Here is a 19,596-nt window from a genome sequence, read left to right on the forward strand (position 1 = left end):
AATCTTTGGGATGTGCTAGAGAGGGCTTTGCGCAGCGGTCAGACTCTACCATCATCAATGCAAGATCTTGGTGAAAAATTAATGCAACACTGGATGGAAATAAATCTTTGACATTGCAGAAGCTTATCGAAACAATGCCATAATCAAAGCTAAAGGCGGTCCAACAAAGTATTAGAGTGAGTGACCTTTTTTTTTTGGCCAGGCAGTGTATTTTGGGGTTGTATTCGACAACTTTGTGCCATATACAATCCAGACTTCTTTTAAGAGGTAATAGTTATTGTTTTATTATCTTTGGTACATTTTCCTCAGCTTTTAAAGAATTATCTGTTTATAGTTGTAAAGGGTTCTTGCTTTTCCACAGCTATGTGAGCAACTTAATTACACTAATCCATAACCACGTTCGTGTTATTTAGGTGTTTTGAACTGAGATACTGATTATAGTTGTTGCTCTACATTTCCCTCTTCATGGAAAGTGCCATCAAAGAGGTTCACCATGAATGCAACATGATAATGTGTAAAAAAAAAAAAAATGTTGATTTGTACTGAATGATAGCTAAATGTGGTCAGCTAATCAGAGGTTATTCAGCTCCTCAGAAACTTAACAGGAGCTGTTTCCTTAGTGGGTCCTGATAACAAGCCAGGCTTGTGAATGATCGTCTTAATTCAACAACTGGATTATTTGCACGGACAGATGACAAGCAATCAGATTATTTACCAACATCCTCTACCCACCTTCAAAAGCATTAATTTCAGGGAATGTTAGGAATCATTGTGAACCCTTTCTGATTCATTCTAGCTCCTTTTTAAACCTTATTTATTCCATATTCTCTTAACGTCTTCCTTACCTCTGGCATCTAAGCGGATGATACGGTTGTTCTCAGCGCTGTGTCAGCCATCCCTAGCCGACGCACTGATGGATTCAGGAAGAGGTCAGCTACATGTTCCATAGATTTGATATCTGTTGATGCTGGAGACTTGGACAAAGGACAAAGACGGAGAAACAGGATTATTAAATGTGTTGTCTACACCATTAAGCCTGATCCACACTGAGAGGAGCGGTTATTTACAGGTCCCATTAAGGCTAACAGGAAGAGAGGTTTGACTGTTGCTGTTGCAATTAGCCGAAGGCAGGATTTACGCTCTTAGGCTGGAGCAGGTAATCAGTTCTCTCGGAGGGATTTTCATTTTCTCCCCTGCTGTTTCTGGTTTTGTGTGTAGTCCTGCACCACCCAGAGAACTAAAACTGGCTTAATTATGTGTTTGTGTGTTTCTGTAAATCTGTGTTTCTGTGTGTGTTCAGTTTGTGTAACCCTCTTCTTCATCCCTGGTTCAGATTCAATACGGATCCCCTATGGTACCAAGCTTTCCCTGTACATGTCTAAGGATGCTGAAGGTACTGCAGGATTCTCATCCTCAGCTCATAAAAACCCCTCATAAAGCTGCCCCACTAACATGCACACACTCCCAGAGTGTATCACCCTGTCTGCTCCAAGGCGGCATGTTGACTTGGACGTTGGTTGAATGTTAAGTGAACGTTATGTTATGTCTTCCTCATCCTCCCACCTCTCTTTCTGTCTCAACTAATTAAAGCATCAACGTGAGAAAAGAAGGAGAGGGCAAAAGAAGTGATAGCGCGCAGGCAGAAAAGTGAAGCAGAGGTGATAACGTCAGTCAAGAAGGAGGGATTTTTAATTACAGGGGGAAAAAAGAGGCGGAGGCGAAGGAAAGGTATGGAAGGGTACAGGAGGAGAGGGAGGACTGGCGCTCCTGCAGGAGGGGCGGGAGGAAGAGGCAGAGAGGGAAGGAGAAGACACGTCTGTCGCAGCATGATTTACAGATTGCACTGTCGCCATGGAGACTTTTGTCAGCCTGCTCTTCGATCCAAAGTGGGAGTCCAAACAGCGGTGCCACAGTTTGATGATGGGGGTGAAAAAAGGGCTGCTGACAAAAATCTCCGGCTCTACCTGCCTGCGCCCTCACTGCATCTGCTCCGCGGGGAGGTTTTTATGGATGTAATTGCATCAGTAATGAGAGCAAGATGCTGTTACAGAGGTGGCTGAGGGCCGCCTCGACCTCCACTGGCTTGATCACTCACCGATGACCTGCAGTCAAGCAGCTCTGCACAATTGGGCTCTCATTTAAAACCCAAAACAGCCCTAACATTTGACTTCCAATAATTGGCCAGTGTGAAGGAGAGCACAGCTCCCCCCCGGTTCAGAAATTAATGCATGAGGAATATATTGATCTTTCTGATTATATATTCCTTATAACTGTATGCTTTTATTTTCTGTGTGAGCACAGCGTTCTGTAATTGGACTAACACAATGTACCCGCCAGACATAAGTAGTGACCCTCTATTTTCCTGCGTGGCTCTTTACTCCACTCTCCCACACTGACATTTCCGATGATAGCCACCAATTCCATTCATTCACACAAGCATGCATTATTAGAGCAGTGCCAAGCTACTGAGCTTCAACACTGCACCCTGCTGGCACAATTGATGTTTGCACAATACAGCTTTGTGCTCAAATTGTGCAAACTTAAAAAAAAAGATCAGTTTGTAATGATGAAAAGGACTTTAGGCTCTAGAGTATAAGCTGAGTACTAGATCGTCTGCTACGATTAGCTTCTGCTATATTTCATTAGTTTCTTTTGTAAGGAAGATTAATTTTAAGTCTGCATGCTGTGTCAGTAAACAGGGCTATTAATCATCTGAATTGCTTCATTTAGATCGATTAGATGAGTGTTCAGGCTTACATAACATGACAGGATGGTTTAATTTACATATTTTGGTTTTTAGAGTAGATCTTTCTGATCAGAGGTTTACATACACTACACTCAGCACTAGCAGGAATTATCTGTTTTTCAGATCGGAAAAACAATAAACAACTTCGGTCACTTTTATCAAATGGTTCTATTTAATGCAGAATTTAACTAAATAGATCAAAATCATGCAAGCAGGCTCAAAAGAATATATTTAAGTTGAAGCCACCATTTTTTATATAATTGCTGAAGTTCATTGACATGATTTGATTACTTTAAGCTTAGTTCACAAAACCATAACAGCATTCAGAGTACTGTTATATATGATTGATGTTTGGCCCCCATAATTCATTCAAAATAAGTCCTGAAATAGATTTTGATAATCGTTCTTCCAAAGCAGCTAGCTTTCCATGTTTTTCATTCGTCCAGCTTCTGATGTGAGGTGAATTGGATCGATTTAGATGTCGTCTTTCACCATAAATGTTCTATCTGCTTTAAATGATGCACTTTTACCAAAGAGAGAAATAATGTGTTTTGTGCGCTTTAGAGAAAATCTACTATAAATTCAGATTCAGACCTTTTTTGGTTTGTTTTTTCATGTCAGTGCAGGTTTATGCTGATTTCATTGCTCAAATGCAGAAGAAAAATATTAGATTTCCTTTACATTTTTAACAAATGTATGTAAACCTCTGACCATGTGAAACATACTGATCGTCTTTTTTAAATCAAAGCAGGATATTTTAATTGTTGTGATTCCTTAGTACCATGTAAATTTGTTATTTCTATGTATTTTTCTATATTTAACAGTTGTTTTGCTGACAAATGTTATCACAATCGTCTTGCTGTTGTATTTCTTGCTTTATTTTAATGTCGTAGTTGCTGATTAGTAATCCCATTCTATTACTGCTTTTACCAGTTATTGTACTGGATATTCCATTTACCGGTATGACTCTTTCAAAGGGTTAAAACCCTTATTCCTCCTGCAAAAACAGTAAAAATAAAAAACAAAATTTAGACAAGCTCCTGAAAAAGTGCTGCAGGTCAGGACCATCATATGTATTTTTATAAACTATTGCATATTCCTTTGTTTTTTCTGGCATTCTGTTCCTTGATTTCTCTTAAATCACATGAAGGACTGTTCTTTATTTTCTTGATTCTTTTTCTTCTTTTTTTTACCCTCTGGGATTTCTCCCACCAGGTGAAGCAACATGTAAGCACATCTTCAAGATTCCTCTCTGTAACCTGGTGGGCCGCAGCATCGAAAGACCCCTGAAGTCCCCTCTGGTCAACAAAGTGATGACTGCACCCACCCCCGCCATGATTGCCCCGGCGCCGCTTATCTCCGCCACACATTCACTGTCTCTGTCTCGCATGGAGATCAAAGAGATAGCCAGCCGCACACGGAAGGAGCTGCTTGGTATTCTGAAATATAAATACAGTGCCTTACAAAGCCTTCACATGCCTTGAACTTTTTCAGATTTAAGCACAAACAACAAATGTAAAGTATTTCATTTCAGTGCATTATTCTTGAGATTCATTATTGAATTTAGAAATATTTTTGACTTTGATGCAAGAAAATGCTTTGATCTAAATCTGTCCTCTGTGACCTTGCTTGTGTAATCAGGTATATTGCTAAGTTAGATGGAAAACCACCCCAAACAGGTTTTCTTCCAAAAAGCAGCTTCCCTGTCTGTACTGAAGGTGATGATGCTGCCACCACCATGCTTCACAAGGGATATCTTGTACTTGGTGCACTGTTTTTATCACATAATTTTTATGAAAGTAGGCTTAAGTGTTACATTGTGGCCTTGTCTAACCTTAATACCTTTTTGAATTATGGCCTCTAAAAGGTGTGTAGAAAACTGCAAAAGTGATGACTTTCTTTTTCCTTCTCTTCCAAAAGGCTACACTATGTTTATGGTTTACACCTAGTTTTTTTTGTTTTTCTGTCTGTCGAATGAAATGTATAAGAAAAATAGCACTGAAGTTTGTAGTTTGCGTTTGAAACTTTATAAAATTAGGAAAAGCTGCAGGTGTGTAAATACCGATGCATTTGCCGGCGCCACATTGGGATTTGTTTCAGGGTGGCAGCATCACTAACTTTCTGTTTTCTCTTATCGATAAAGGCCTGACAGAGGAGCCAAGCGGGAAGTCGGACAGCGGATCAGTCAAACAGAGGAAAATGAGCAAAAAGAACACTGAAGAGGAGCCCAAGGCTCGAGCTCTGACGTCAACAAACAGTGACAGGTAAGACAATCAGCACTAGAGACCTGCAGCAGTTTTTTTTTTTTGGGGGGGGGGGTTAATTTCAGAGTTTGACTGCTCTCTTTTCAACAGGTTAGCCTCAGAGTCGACCGAAGCAGAGCTCGACGCCCAGCTGCACTGCTCCTCTGCTTTGGAGGTTGATCCTGAGATGGTGGTGCTGCAGGAAGAGAGTCCGCCCCTCGCCAGCGCGTTCACTCTCTCCACATCCTTTGAAGATGATGTCTTGGACCTAAAGTGAAGACAATCCTGTTGTGCACTTCTTTGCTCCTGTACTTTTGTGCTGTCACAGTCATTTTGTTTTTTTATTTGCTTTGCTTTTAATTGGTTTGTTGAAATAATCCCTTGCCTTTTAATAGCCCGGGTCTGCACCTAGGATCTCCATCAGGTTATGGTGGGAGTGACAAAACATGCCTCTGCGCATGTGGATCATGCTGCGTTGGGTGCTTGTATGGCCCTGCAGCTGATAACCCAAAAAGGGTATGAGGTTGTGCGAGATGCCTGGGTGTGTTTCAACATCTACAGTAGCTTAGAGAGAGGGATTTGGGCTGAAACTGCAACCTGGACGTAGATCTCCAAACATCCGTGCATCTGCACGCAGTTCTCTCCGAAGCCACTGTCTATGTGTTGTATATTGTTTGAGATCCGCTTGCAAATGTTGTATGATAATGCTCTGTATCTGTACATCGGTTTATACACCAAACTGCATATAGTGCCAGGCACATCTGCCTGATCTGTTCTAAATATTTATAGATATGTTATAAAACTCAGTTTTGCTCCAGCCTTCAGTGAAATAATGTTTTCTGCTCTCTGCACCTATCCCCACTCACTGCTAAACAGGTTGAAAGGGCAGGAGCCAAAGTCTCCCTAAGTGCCACTGTAGCGTCTGGCAGCAGCAGCCATGACTTTGGTCCACATTACAAAAGCTTTTCTCCAACTTCAGTTCAATCAAGAGACCAACGCTAAACCAGCATGGCTGACATCTGGTGCTGAAAAAGTAACAAGTTAACTAAAATCATGTCTGCAGTGTAGGTGCTGGATGATTAATTTTAATTTAAATACAATTTTAGAAGGAAGGAAAGAGTTGGAACATATTCAAACCATAAGGAAGGATTTTTTATTTTTAGTTTAAGAGAAAACAAGGTTTCACAAAACTATCCAGACAAATAAAGCCTAAATATATATACATATATATATATATATATAAATGTGAAATAAATACTATATATCTCTATAAATTCATAATGAATATATAATATTGTTTTTTTTTTTGTGTCTCCGTTACACTTTGTACTTGTTGAAAACCCACATCAAAATCCACACTCAAAGTTTGGACTTTTGGAAAAATTTTATAATATGAAAATAAATACTATTTCGGGTTTTTTTTTCATTTGTTATTAGAGAAATTTCTACCTGACATAAAAAAAATGAAACAACCCAAATATGAGACATCTACAAATGACATTCTTCCACAAAACTGGGCTTTCTTTATTCTCCTCCCACCCGCCATATCTGCATTTTTTTACACATTTTATGTTATGTCAGAATTTTTAACAATCCATAGATTTTACAAGGATTTTAGATAATAGACCAAAACAAAGCAGATTGTTATTATGGAATACAAAAAAAATTATGCATGGTAGTCAAAATTGTCAATATACACCTGAAATATGTACTGCAATGTGTTCAGCCGCCATTCAAGTTTATTTTATGGTTAAATCTTTTTACAGCTGTCACTGTTTCATACTGGCCCAATTTCATCTTAAAGGTTGATAATATTAGATGATCTAAGACTTATGTTGTCAATTTATTCCAATTCTGTGCTAGTTATAAACATTGCGGTAAACATAAATTTTTATACTTTTTTTTTTTTTTTTTTTTAATCAGCTCAAACTCAATTAGCAGGTCTTGTCACAGATTCTCAGTTGCGTTTAGGTTTGAACTTTGACCAGGAGATACTTGCAAATGAAAAAGCTTTGAGCTTAGCTACCTCAGGTTGCTTCAGCTGTATCTTTAGAGCTGTTGGACAGGGAACGTCCACCCAGACTTCATTCATATTCCTATTAACTCGTACCAGCTTACCTGTCCCTGCTGGAGGAAGGCTGTCAGTGTGAATGGTGTGTTTAGAGTATTGCTCAGTTAGTTTAACACCTTTCACCTGTTTGCTGTGTCTCCCATATGGCTTAGGGGGAATTTAAAAAGGGAATTCTCATTCCTTTCATGGCAGAATGGCCTCTTTTATCAAAGGAACTTCATAATTCTTCACTGCCTTGTGTTGGTCTATCAGTATAATCCAAGTAAAAAGTATTTAAGTCTGTGGTTATAACATGACAAAATGTGGACAAATTAAAAAAAACTAGAGTTAAGTTTGCATGGAACTTTAGATTGTCAAACAAACTACCTGGTATAAGTCTTACATCCACTTCCAAAGTACATTGCAAAAACGATCTAGAAATAAGTAAAAATTTCTTAAAATAAGTGTATTTACACCTATTTTGAGCAGGTCAATAAAGTGATTTAGCCAATGGAATGATTATTATTAACTCTAATATGCGCTTGAAATAGGACAATGCAATTCTTTTTTTCTTATTTCAAATGTAAATTGTCTTGTTCCATTGGCAAGGTGTCTCACTTACCTCCCAATTCAAGAAAAAAAATTCACTTATTTGAAGAAAAAAATGTCCTTTTTAGATTAAAAAAATTTTTTGCAGTGTACATGTCATTTTACAGCAACGTAAGTGCCTGAAAACGAATGCGAAGTGGCCTCACGGCAGCCAAAGACATTCTTGAAGATTAGACTGAGATTTCATGCTTTTGGTGTTACGCGGCGGATGACGAGCGGGCGTCACTGAGTTCATGTAGACCTCTCACATCATTATTATGGGAAACTTTCAGACCAAGAAAATAAAACAGCCAACAAGGCAAACTGAAGCCACAGCAGACCGTAGATAACACACTGTTATCTATGTGGCACTGATTATATATTAAATATTAAAACATATTTTATCTGAACTGCCTTTCTCTATTCATATTCAAGTACTGCACAGCTTATTCCAATTCATGTCAGACAGACTCCAATATATATTAAACAGTACCATCTTAACAGATTTTCTCATCCAGGTTCACATATTTTTTATCTATTTTTTTTTTACAATGAAACTTGTATGAAGACAGCATAATATTTTGAATCTCAGTTTATGGAAAGATTCTGCTTAAGTTGTATCTACCTTGCAACTGACCTGACCATGTGGAAACGTCTTCTCCAATTATCTGTCTGGAGAAATATAATGTTCAGAGTCAGTTTGGCCAGAAGGAAGACAAGGTTCTCCACAATCCTTTTACATCTAACTGTGAATGTTGCCTTCATTAATATATTTACAACTGGGACGGTTTGCAGAGCAGCAGGGTAGAACAAAAATAGAAAGAGGAGATAAGATTTGCACTGGGAATCCTAAGGTAAGGTGGGTAGGAAGTGTCTCTTTATACTATTAAATATTTCACAAGAAAACAACAACAGTGGGATGTTGCATGAGCCTCTTTCTTCCTCCCCCCTCAAGCTTCTTTCTCTGTTCCTCTGCCTGCCACAGCATGAATCCCCCCCAAACACTCCTATAACTCAAAGGGGGGGATAACCCTACTACTTCAAATCTTATCTCTCTGAATTAAAGGTGATCAAGGGAAAAACACTGCTTGACTGACTCACAGGAGTCATGTTTTATGTACTTTTGCTCAAGTTACACTTTCTCTTGGCTTTTTCACTTGTTTTCCCCTTTTTTGTAATAAAATCTATATTTCCTGTTTAGATTGTCGCTGAACTTATCTGTGATATCAAAATGAAAGAAAACGTATAAAAACAAATACACCAAGTGTCTTAAAATATTGTATCGCCATCGTTTTTAAAGCCAAGTAATACTTGTAAATGTTTGTGCATCAAATGTGGCCTCAAATGAAACAGAACTATATTATTATTATTTAAACTGTTATTTTAAAGAAGTGCTGTAGACCACTGCTGTGAAAGTAGTTGATTTTGTTCATTAATATGTAATAAATATTTATGGAATTTTAGCTGTATGACTCATTGGATTTGGTTTATTGGTCCACCTTTATGGGGTTGGGGTATAGCCCTATATTGTATGACTGACATGTGCATCAACAGCTAAAAAAATGAATAGTGTTTGGCAATAAATCAGAGTTTTTCCTGTTTTAGGTTTCTAAACAGTTAAGATTGTGAAGATAGACCATCCTGCAAAAAAAAACACACAACATGATCCCAACACCCTCGTACTTCATAGTTCAGTTGGAAGTTTTTTCTCATGGTTGCCAGATACCTAAATTACACTTCCATTCAATCCCAGGATTTTAAGCCAAAAATAAATGATTTGTCCCTGACTGAATTTATAAATTGTGGATAAGGAACTCTCCTACAGGCATGAGACATCATCTTTAAAAGGTCACCTTTTAAACTAAAATCTGTACAATTCTGGGACACAACCCGTTCCAATCCACTTTCTCTATATAGCAAATACAACTACAGAAATGTTTCCAATGTGCTGTTCATTAAATCAAACAAAAAAACCATTGCACACACAAAAAAGCAGTAAGAGTTTAAAATAAATAAATAAATGAAAAGGACACAGAGGACCACACAATTATGCGGTGTTAAAAGCCAAAGAGTTTAAGTCAGTGTGGGTCTTAAAACACTCCAATGTTGAGGCTGTTCTTATATGGAGGGCCAAAGTATTTCAAAATCTTGAGCTAACCACAGAAAAGGCTCTCTACCCTCTGGTTTTAGGCCTTGTCTTATCCACTATTAGCTGAAGATGGCCCTCAGACCTCAGAGCACGCGCTAGAGAGTAAATCTGAAGGAGGTCCATAATGTATTAAGGAGTCATCCCATTCAAAGCTCTTAACACAAACAATAAAATCTTTAAAAATGAATCTAAAATGAACAGGTTGAAGTGTAGAGACGTTAAGAATTGGTGTAACGTGTCAAAAAATAAGCTGCTGTTACACTAACTGCAGATGGGAGAGAGCTTTTTGGATAATGCCTGCATAAAGTGCATTACAGTATTCCAGGCAGCTAGAAAAAAAAGAGTGTAAAACCTGCGCAAAGAGGTGAAAGGATAAAAATGGTTTTACCAAAAACAGAGATGATAAAACTACAATTTTAAAATTCTGGTTTTTTTTCTTTTTGTCCAGTGTAAAATCTCTGTCCATGGTGACCCACAGGCTGGTTACTTTGGAACGTACAAAATCCTTGAATGGTTCCAATTTAGAAATGCCACTGCCAAACACTATCACCTCTGTCTTGCTCTCATTTAGTTTCTGAAAATGTTTTGATAACCAAGCCTTGATGTTACCCAGACAGTCGAGTAGGTGTGTTTAAACCCATGTCTGTTTAGACCAGAATTTATCCAAACATGTAAATGAGGAATCCTCAGGAATCTGGAAACCAAACCTAATAAGGAGTCTTAAAGGTCCATAATTACCTTCCTAAAAACTTTCCTGAAACTATTTTAATTTCCAACAATGTAACACTAGGAAGTAGTGGTTCTTCTTTACATCCAAAGGAAGGCTCAGTTTGTCTCAAATATTTCCAATCAGAAGCTTAGAAAGTCAGATAATGTATTCTTTAATCATTTCAATTGTTTTATTATATAACTTTATGCAACTCAGTTAGNGCTGTATAAGTTATCTTTATTCCTCTGGAGTTTATGCGGCCAATGAGGTATGACTTTGTTTTACTTATATTTATTTGTGTAAAGCTTTATGTTTGTTTTGAGCTAATTTGGGTTCTGTTTCCCTTCTTAGTTCTGACGGCATTTTTTGGGGCTTTGTAAGACGTGTCCACAATAAATGGCTGTTAAAACCAAAAGAACGACGTTGAGCCTTGATTATCTCTAGAGGAGTAACACTCAGTTTGGCTCAAATATTTCCAATCAGAAGCTTAGAAAGTCAGATAATGTATTCTTTAATCATTTCAATCATTTTATTATATAACTTTATGCAACTCAGTTAGTTTTAGGGGTGACTTTAAGAATGCAAACAGGCTGCAATGGAAGAAAAGCTTGCTACTGATTGGTGCACCAGATGCATTCCAGCATTCCACATGTCGGTCTTCATCAGATCTCTCCCAGCCTTACCCGCAGCTGACTTTCAGATTAAAAGGATCTGCCACCATTTTAGGAAAATATAGCATTGTAGATTAGATTTAAATCTTTCCCTCAATGTTTAATCAGCCTTGGTTCAGAGAGCTACAACGATTTCACTGGAAATCTGAGTCATACCCGCATGCACTATTGGTCCAGAAAGTGCAAAAGGCAAAGTAAAACAAGGCTCAATGACTATAGGGCAGTGAGGCTAACGTTTGTAGTCATGAAAAAACAAGAGTGACACTTTTCTGAATCCTCTGCAGTTTCCAAATAGAGAAAAATCGTCTGTAGAAGGTGCTTTTTACCTGGCTCTTTGGTTCTGCTTTTACTTTTGTGGGACTATTTTTCTGATGGAAGTTCTCCAGCTCTGTGTACCAGATTACACCTAGATCACTGACATCCTTACCACCAGACGTCATAATACCCTCGGGTGAACACACTTTCCAAACAGAGCTACCACAAGGTTGTGCTCTTGCATTCCTGCTTTTCAGCCTTTGTCTCAGCTCCTAGTCAGATTCAGTGGTATAAAACAAAGGTTGGATCTGTCATAAGGCTTTTCATAACTATATATTTCCACTCTTTGAAAAGGAAGGGGGAAGCCAGGGTGCAGCAGATAGAAGTACCAGGCTGAATCATGGGCTGTATCACTCATTTTTTTTAGGCATCTACAGCAGGATATGCAGGTTGAATCATAACTGATCTATTTTACCCCGAAATTCGCACCCATAAGCCCTTGCTATCTGACCAAAAACCTTGAATCTACCAGAATTATTCAAACAGCTTTTAAATTGCACCATTGGGAAAAATTGCAACTTGCAAGTAAAGCATTAAATTCTTTTTCACGCCCCTCCCCCATGCAACATAATGTTAATAATAATTGTATATTATCCACTTTGCATTCATTACACTGCATATTAACGTATTTTTTTTTTTTTATTTCTCTGTACGAGAAGGCAGTGTCATTGGTACACTTTTATTTACAATGCCCTTCTTGGATTACTGCCCTCTAACATTTGTACCTTACTTACACAGAAAAGCATGGCTTCTTATGCCCTGAGATCCAACGATCAGCTGTTGCTCACTGTTCCTTTTGCCCGCATAGAACTAGGGAAGAAAGCCCTTAGCTATAAGTGCTATAAGCTTATCTATAATTGTTTTACTTGATATGTTTTTTATTTTTTATGTACCTCTCATTTATTTTAATGTATCTATGTTTAATGTATCTTATGTAACTTTGCTGCCTCTTGGCCAGGACTCCCTTGAAAAACAAGTTTTTAATCTCAATGGGATTTTTTCCTGGTTAAATAAAGGTTAAATAAAAAAAAGGCCACACCCTCTCTTTGAGATGCTGGATTTATATACCTTCCATTAACAGAAAGTTCAGATAAAGATACAATTTTTGCAGAAAAAAAGAAGAACTGTGCAAATTAAATTGATATGATCAACATGAATAACCACCCACTGGATGTCCTTCGGATATGGTAGGAAAAACACAGATTTCAAAGCTAACTTGAAGCTAGTTTGTGCTTCAGTTTATTAATCCAGCAGATATTCAAGCATGCGGTTCATGCTTGCAGACTAAAAACTTGACACTCATTTAGAGGTGCCAAAGGCTACTGTTGCAAAAATGTTAAAATATTTTAAAGTGATGAGTAAAATGAGTTTAAAAAAAAAAAAAAAGATCTCCAAAGATCATGAGAGTACTGCAGCAGAAAGTGGCAGTTTGGGATCATCAATTGTTTAAAATCACTTTTTACACCTTCTTCACCAGGCTTGTAAACATAGGAATATTCACAATATTACCGCAAGGTGGTGCTAAATATTCATTTATGCGCCTATGGAGCATTTAAAACCTTTCTATCCTTTATGCTAAGTCTATTTTATGACACTTTCTTTGTTGGTTTGAGCCCTCTGCTCATTTGACCACAGCATAAGTAGCCTGGTATATAATTTCAATGCTTATGGTGGAAGGTTGAAAACTTAAAACAGAGCTTTTTGTCAAAGTTTTAACTTTATCTGCACAAAAATAATGAAAGCAAAAGAAACTTAAACAATAAGGTGTACTTTGTGGAAGTGTATTAAAGGAGCAGGGTCATAAGGTAAAACTGACACTTAAAGAAGAAGAGTTTGAAAAGAGTAAAGACACACCCGTGTTCTTTGCACGTGAACTTTATGTGTCTCCCAGATTATATGTATTGTCAGAGCTCTTTCTTTCATAACTGGGATTTTCCAGTCCTCCCACGGACTAGGTCACTTCTAATATGTCTTTTGTGTAGGAAAAAAAAGAGAGAATAAGGACAAAAAAAAAAAAAAAAAAGATTTTGTACCACAAAAGATTCCAGCTCTGTACGCTAATGTTTAGGTATCTTGAGTAGTTGGAAAATAACCAGAAGTGGGATTACTGGAATGACACAGTTTTAAAAAAGTGGCTTTAGGTTAAGCGAATGGAAAAAATACTGCCGACAGGGGCAAAGAAAATATTTCAGAATGCACACACACAATGCATTTGCTCTAACCGTGGATGGATGACTTGGCATTAAAGAGCAAATACATTCATGATGCTCCCCAGTTATTTCCCAACCCCCCTCTTGTAATGAAAATGTGCACAGCCTGGTCCAAAGTCTTACGTAATGGGTGCAGGAATGCTGGAGCTTTGCCTCAGACTTCTGGATCATCTCACTCACACATAAAAAAAAATGGGGCCTCATCCCCTTAAAAAGAAAAACAGTCTCTGCAGGACTGATTAAAAAAAAAAACCTGACGGTTAAAATTACAACTCTTGCAAAGCTTGTTCTTGTTAGGTTAAAAACTGTCTTACTACTTAGAAAAATATACATAGATGTGTCCACATACCTAAACAAAGTAATAAATTGAAGTTCCAAACCCTTGAAGGAAACCTCTGATTTTCTTTCCTTGCAGGCTGTTAAGACAAGTTTCTCCCTCATTCCTTTTCACAGGAGACTTGTTTTGACTCTCACAGGAAAAGCTGCAAATAAAGGCTAGTAAACATTTCAAAACCTCTGTCAGGACCCATTTTAATGTTGCTGAGTGTAGTATCTAAACAAGGTTTAACAATAAAGGTAAAACACACAAAGGTAACAGACTATGCAATGAAAAGTATACAAAAACACATTAATGGCGCCCTTTTCTTCAGTGTAAACACAGGAAAGGTCAGGGCAGAGGAGGGCTTAATCACTGCAAATACATTAAAGTACAGCAAATACTAAAAATAGACTAACACACAAAACGCATGCAAAAGAAAAATGCTGCAAGTAGCCAAAATAACTGCAAGTCAAGAGATCCAGACCGCTAGGAGGAGACGATCATCAGCTCCTATGGGACCAGACCATAGACATTACAAAGGCTAAATACGAATACCTCGACCCAATCCCAAACTGACCCCTAAAACACCACACATATGCACTAACCACCCAATTGAACGTTCTTACAAAGGGTCCGCCACATTAAGGGTTGTCCCAAACCATGTATTGGGTAGGGTAAGAGGAACACTCAAATAGCGAGTCTGCATCAGCCAAGACTTGGGGTCCAATCCCAAACCTCCCCTTAAACACTACCCCTTAACTATTGAATGAGAATGGGAGGCCCTCCCTCCACTGGTAAAGGAAAGCAGTCGTTACTATGGCAACACAGTGACGTCATGTCCTTCTGTAAAAGTTCAAAAAAAAAAGTTCATCGGTTACCATTTGCATGTTTCCAAGCGATACAAGGCTTTGACTATAAGACTCAAACTCACTGCGGATCCAGACATTTGAATTGAGAAAGCTTCCTGGAGAGGTGGCGAAACGTCTTCAAATCTTGGAAACCAAGTCCAGTGGATATTTTTTGAACTTTTACGGAATGACTATGACCTGGATGACTGAGAATCTTCATCCGCATAGTGATGTCATGTGTACGGCTGTAGCGCTGTGGTGCAGGTTGACGTGAAATCTCATTTCTTAAAAATAAGTTTATACTGCCCAATAAAACCATTTCAAAGAGCTTTCTGTCAGCTTGAAAAAGATGCAGCTAAGTGAGTGGGTTTTATTGATTAGAACTTTGTGTAACTTCTGTTCTTTGTAGTTCTTCTACAGAAAAGGTTTAGTCCCGATCTGACCAGCCTGGTTCGTGTGTGTGTCCACCGTGCAATAACGTCCATAAGGCTGCAAACTGCACAGCAGTCTGAATCTCTTTCCTACCCTGGACAGTGTTCTAACTATTTACTTTGCACAATTTGGAAGGAGCTTCTGTCTCTGAGAATCCTTTTTATGTCTTTACTTAGGGTCCTATTCCAAATGAGCAGATGATCATGTCCCTCTAGTGGTCTGGAGTATTTCAGTCATTCAGTCATTTTTTCCTTAGCATCATTTATGTATTTGCAGTAACTTTGCTTCTTTGCATACATTTTGTGTCCTGGTCCAAATTTTAGTTTGCAGTACTTTTTATTTGTGCCTCTTAGCCACTGTACAAAAAAACAGCCCAAATTGGCTTTGAAACAAAAACTGTATTTATAAAAGGTTTCAAAGTTGTTGTTTTTTTTTTCAGATCAGCAACAAACTTCATTAGGTACACTAGAACAGTCCATGGCATTGTAACATTATACTTCAAAATATGTTAAGATATCACATTTTTAAACATAATAAAATACTGACATTTTCTTACTTTAAAAGAAATAAAAAAAAAAAAAGAGACAGGCGTAAATCAACACCTTATATTGCACTCCAACTGTCTTTCCAAAGGAACCCGTAGTTAACCCCTCTGATGATTTCCAAAGAGTTTTCTGGTTTTCTTTTCTCCAAAAGTCTTTAAATGCTAGGCGTAAGCTGCCACTGACATGAGGATCTGCACAGCCATGGAAACACAGGGTACCTGTGCAGCAGTGTAGGCCAGAGAGCGGGTAGGTGCTTGCAAAGCCAACAGGTAGGCAAGGCTGTGCAAAACACGGGCGAGAAAAAACACGACAAAGTGAAAACGAGCCACTGTTAGCGAAGGTCCGGTCAAGGAGTAGACAGCCCCCAGGAAAAGGAAGGGCAGGATGTTCTCCAAGTCGTTCAGGTGAGCCCTAAGGAAGAGATAAGATTTAGAATATGAATGGATATTTTTTGAACCCTCCCTTAATCACTTTCCTGTCGGACCCGCCCCTTCCTGCTGCCCACTCAGTCAATAACATTAGCAGGCCAAAACTCATATTTCCCACACTTACAACCTGGAGTACCAAGCCCAGGGTGTCACAGAAACCAAGATAATCAATGGATTCCTGGGAGAAACCTCCTACCAATTCAAGAACAACTGGTTTTACCTACTAAAGACTATTCAGGTGGTAAGCGGATAGCTCCTTTTAACTGGTTTAGCAAAAAGAAATAAAACGTACTTTAAATATAAAATAATGGTTATATAATTAAGGTGAACCATTCGTAGATTCAAGGCAACATTATGAATGGAAACGGAATGATAAAAGGCCATGAATGAGATTTTCTAGGTGTTACATAATGGCTGCATGTTAATTATGAATAGTTTGATGTAGGACACCCAGACAGCCTATCTTTATTCGCTTCTAAACTGATTAACCCATCCCCCAATCTGAGCCTAAGCTAATACCCATAACGTGCCAAACTGAGTTTCCCCAAAATGGATTAATTTGGCTCAACACCAAATCTTTGTGTTAGAACCAATTAAGTCATCAATTAGTCAGGGCATAGCCTAGATGGGCCCCATTTAAGCATATTGGCCAACAATTACAAATAGGACTCATTTGGTTGGGTAACGGTGGTTACAAAAAGCTCCTTTTAGTCAAAGCTCACTTAATACATAGACAGCCTGAACCATACCTAGATAGGGGTCCACAGAAACATAACAAACTTTCTGTTACAGGGTTTTACATGTCAAAATAGCCATAAAACTTATTTTGCTTTTAAATATAAATATTAATAGGATTAAAAAGTTGAATTTTGTACTTTGAAATAATCTATTTTGAGCTCTGATTTACTTAGTGCCCTGATGAAGGGCAATAGAGAAAATAGGGTTGAAAAAATGATAAAGTGGTTTTTAAATAGTTTAGTTAATGCTGTCTAACCTAACCTTGTGGACCTCTAGAAACCCATCCACCCTGTGCAAAACCCCCATTGAGGCCCGTATGCACCTCTTAGCTCTGATGAGGCTATCACAGCATTTTAAATTTAGAAAATGTCACAATGGTAGCACACAAAGGAGGCTCAAACTGTACGAAACAGAACTCTGAAGCCAGAATATTAGACGGCATCAGCAGTAGTCTGTGAATGTGTGACTCAGCCTATGAGGTAGAAATATGACAAGTTATGAGCAAAGCAGTGACTCAATGTGGATGTGGATTTCACTTGTAAAGAAATGAGCACCCCCAGGTTAAATTCCCTGTTTGTTTAAGTAAGGGTGAGTATTTGGGAATTTCTCTGTATCAATGGATGTCCCACTCTTTGTGCAGAATCAGCAATACCCGGCTGGTATGTAGATCTGGGATAAATGGAGTCAGGCTACCAGAGAACTTTCCTGCTTCCTTTCCTCTGATTTTACTGCTAGCTACTAAAATATTTGGTTAGGAACCCTGCCACTCCATCAGCAGGAGGCTTTGATATGGGCTTAATGGCACGTAGCTTTGTAACCTCTAAAAAAAAGTTTTTAGTGAGAGTTCAACATGGTTTAAGACTCGGGAAAAAAACAGAAGTGAAGCTTCTCTTTTCTTTTTACAAGCAGAAAAAAAACCATCAGTTCTCCCTTTATTCCCCTTCCAATCTGATATCCCTTTTCCAACATGTTATAACAGACCAGTTTTCAAGCAGGCCGCTTTAAATGAAAATCAGTAGAGAACACAAAAACAAACAAAAACCCTCCATTTAGGACATAATCCTGCATGTTTGTGTTCAATTCTTCAAGGTTATAATAACTGCACAAACCTGTATTAGCAATATAGAGCATGATCAGGGGTGGAGCTAATGGGGGGCCATCATTGGCCACCCCAACCATTTTTCCCCTCTAATACAGATGGTGGCCGCAGGAATACTCTCAAGGGGAATTTTCATTCATTTAACATTTCTTTTTTTTTGTGGTTAATTATACACAGCAATAAACTAACATCAAAGATGATAAATACAGAATTAATGCTCTTTTCAGAACTAGATTTTGTGTTTTATGGGGTAAAGAGAAAACGTGTCTCTGCAAGTCATCTAGTAGTCTTCAGTGAAATCATAGATAAATAGCTATTTTAATAAAAAATGTATCAAATAATCAATTTATGTAGATATTAGTGCTTGTAAATATCAATTTTATGCAGAATATTTATTGAAACAAGAAGTTAATTAATGACAATGATGATTGATTTACACCCCAGAACTCAAAACTGAGTTTTATCCACTATACTTATACCATCGATGTTTAAATGTATGTGTCTATTTGTTAGCAAAGGCTGTAGGAAAGTATAGTTTGTCTTTATTTAGAAAATATGGATGTTTTTCTCGTTAATTTTCCTGTTTGAACAGTGTAGATTCACCCAGAGGTTCGCCCCCCCTCACTGTACATTGGTTATTGTCTGGCCACCCTTACAAAAGTGTCTGGCTACGCCTCTGTGCATGGTTAACCAGTGATTGTTTGCCTGTAAATAAAAATCAGACCTTTCCTATCAGGTTAAAAACTTTGTGCGCTCCTACCTCCGGCATCTTTCCACATATGGATCCTCTCTGTGAAACTGTAACCCTCCGTGTCTGAGCGCGTCCTCTGGGTTGGCAAAAGCCTTTTAGAAATCAGGAAGAGAGCAAAAATTCAATGAAAAAAGGATGAATCTAACAGAAAACTTAGATTAAACTAATAATCACTTATTAAATCTCCCACCTTCTTGCGCAGCCTGACTTGTCCCGTTATGACCGCGATGGTGTACATTTTAATCACCAGCAGGACCGCGTAGAAAACAAAACAGGAGAAAACCTCGTTTCTTATCATGACTGAAGTTTAATGACCGTCAGCGGTGAGTTAACAGCTCCAAAGCCGCCAGGTTGCAGAAAGTGAGATTTAGTCCTGAAGGGAGGAGGGTTTTATTGCTGGCTCTGCCTCCACCCACCTACAGAAAAAAGATGACTGGCTCACACCAACGGAAGTGTTTGATTTATGACACACAAATTCACCCAGATTGTAAAACTCGGTAAAGTTTAACTTTTTTTTTTTTTTTTACCATGAGCGGTTTTAGACAGGGGGCAATGGGGGCCAGTGCCCCTGTAGATCATATCCTGGCCCCTGTTATGGCCCCTGTACTGAAGACATAATACTAAAAAGAAATTCTAATGATGATATGTGCTGGAACAGATATGGTTACTGATAGGTCCTTTGGATCTATTTCATGTTTTTTTGGAAAGGCAAATTTATTTGTATAGCACAATTCAGTACAAAGACAATTCAAAGT

General features: G+C 38.2%; 2 protein-coding genes across 2 annotated transcripts in view; one reads left to right on the forward strand and one right to left on the reverse strand.

The window, feature by feature from the left end:
• The window catches only part of garnl3 (GTPase activating Rap/RanGAP domain-like 3), a 112,295-nt gene extending 103,241 nt beyond the window's left edge, over positions 1 to 9,054 (forward strand). The window contains exons 28-30 of the mRNA XM_015382730.1: positions 3,962 to 4,180; positions 4,890 to 5,010; positions 5,101 to 9,054. Of these exons, the coding sequence (XP_015238216.1) occupies positions 3,962 to 4,180; positions 4,890 to 5,010; positions 5,101 to 5,266 (506 nt within the window). The 3' untranslated portion in view covers positions 5,267 to 9,054. The remainder of the gene's footprint in view (positions 1 to 3,961; positions 4,181 to 4,889; positions 5,011 to 5,100) is intronic.
• Positions 9,055 to 14,944: 5,890 nt separating this feature from the next.
• On the reverse strand, positions 14,945 to 19,191 carry ptges (prostaglandin E synthase). The gene is made up of 3 exons (XM_015382702.1): positions 19,032 to 19,191; positions 18,851 to 18,933; positions 14,945 to 16,236 (listed from the first exon to the last, which is right to left on the reverse strand). The coding sequence occupies exons 1-3, from the start codon at positions 19,137 to 19,139 to the stop codon at positions 15,987 to 15,989; spliced, it is 441 nt and encodes a 146-aa protein (XP_015238188.1). The 5' UTR covers positions 19,140 to 19,191; the 3' UTR covers positions 14,945 to 15,986.
• Between the last annotated feature and the right edge of the window lie 405 nt (positions 19,192 to 19,596).

The sequence above is a fragment of the Cyprinodon variegatus genome, unplaced genomic scaffold, assembly GCF_000732505.1.
Source record: "Cyprinodon variegatus isolate N-32 unplaced genomic scaffold, C_variegatus-1.0 Scaffold264, whole genome shotgun sequence".
NCBI lineage: Eukaryota > Metazoa > Chordata > Actinopteri > Cyprinodontiformes > Cyprinodontidae > Cyprinodon > Cyprinodon variegatus.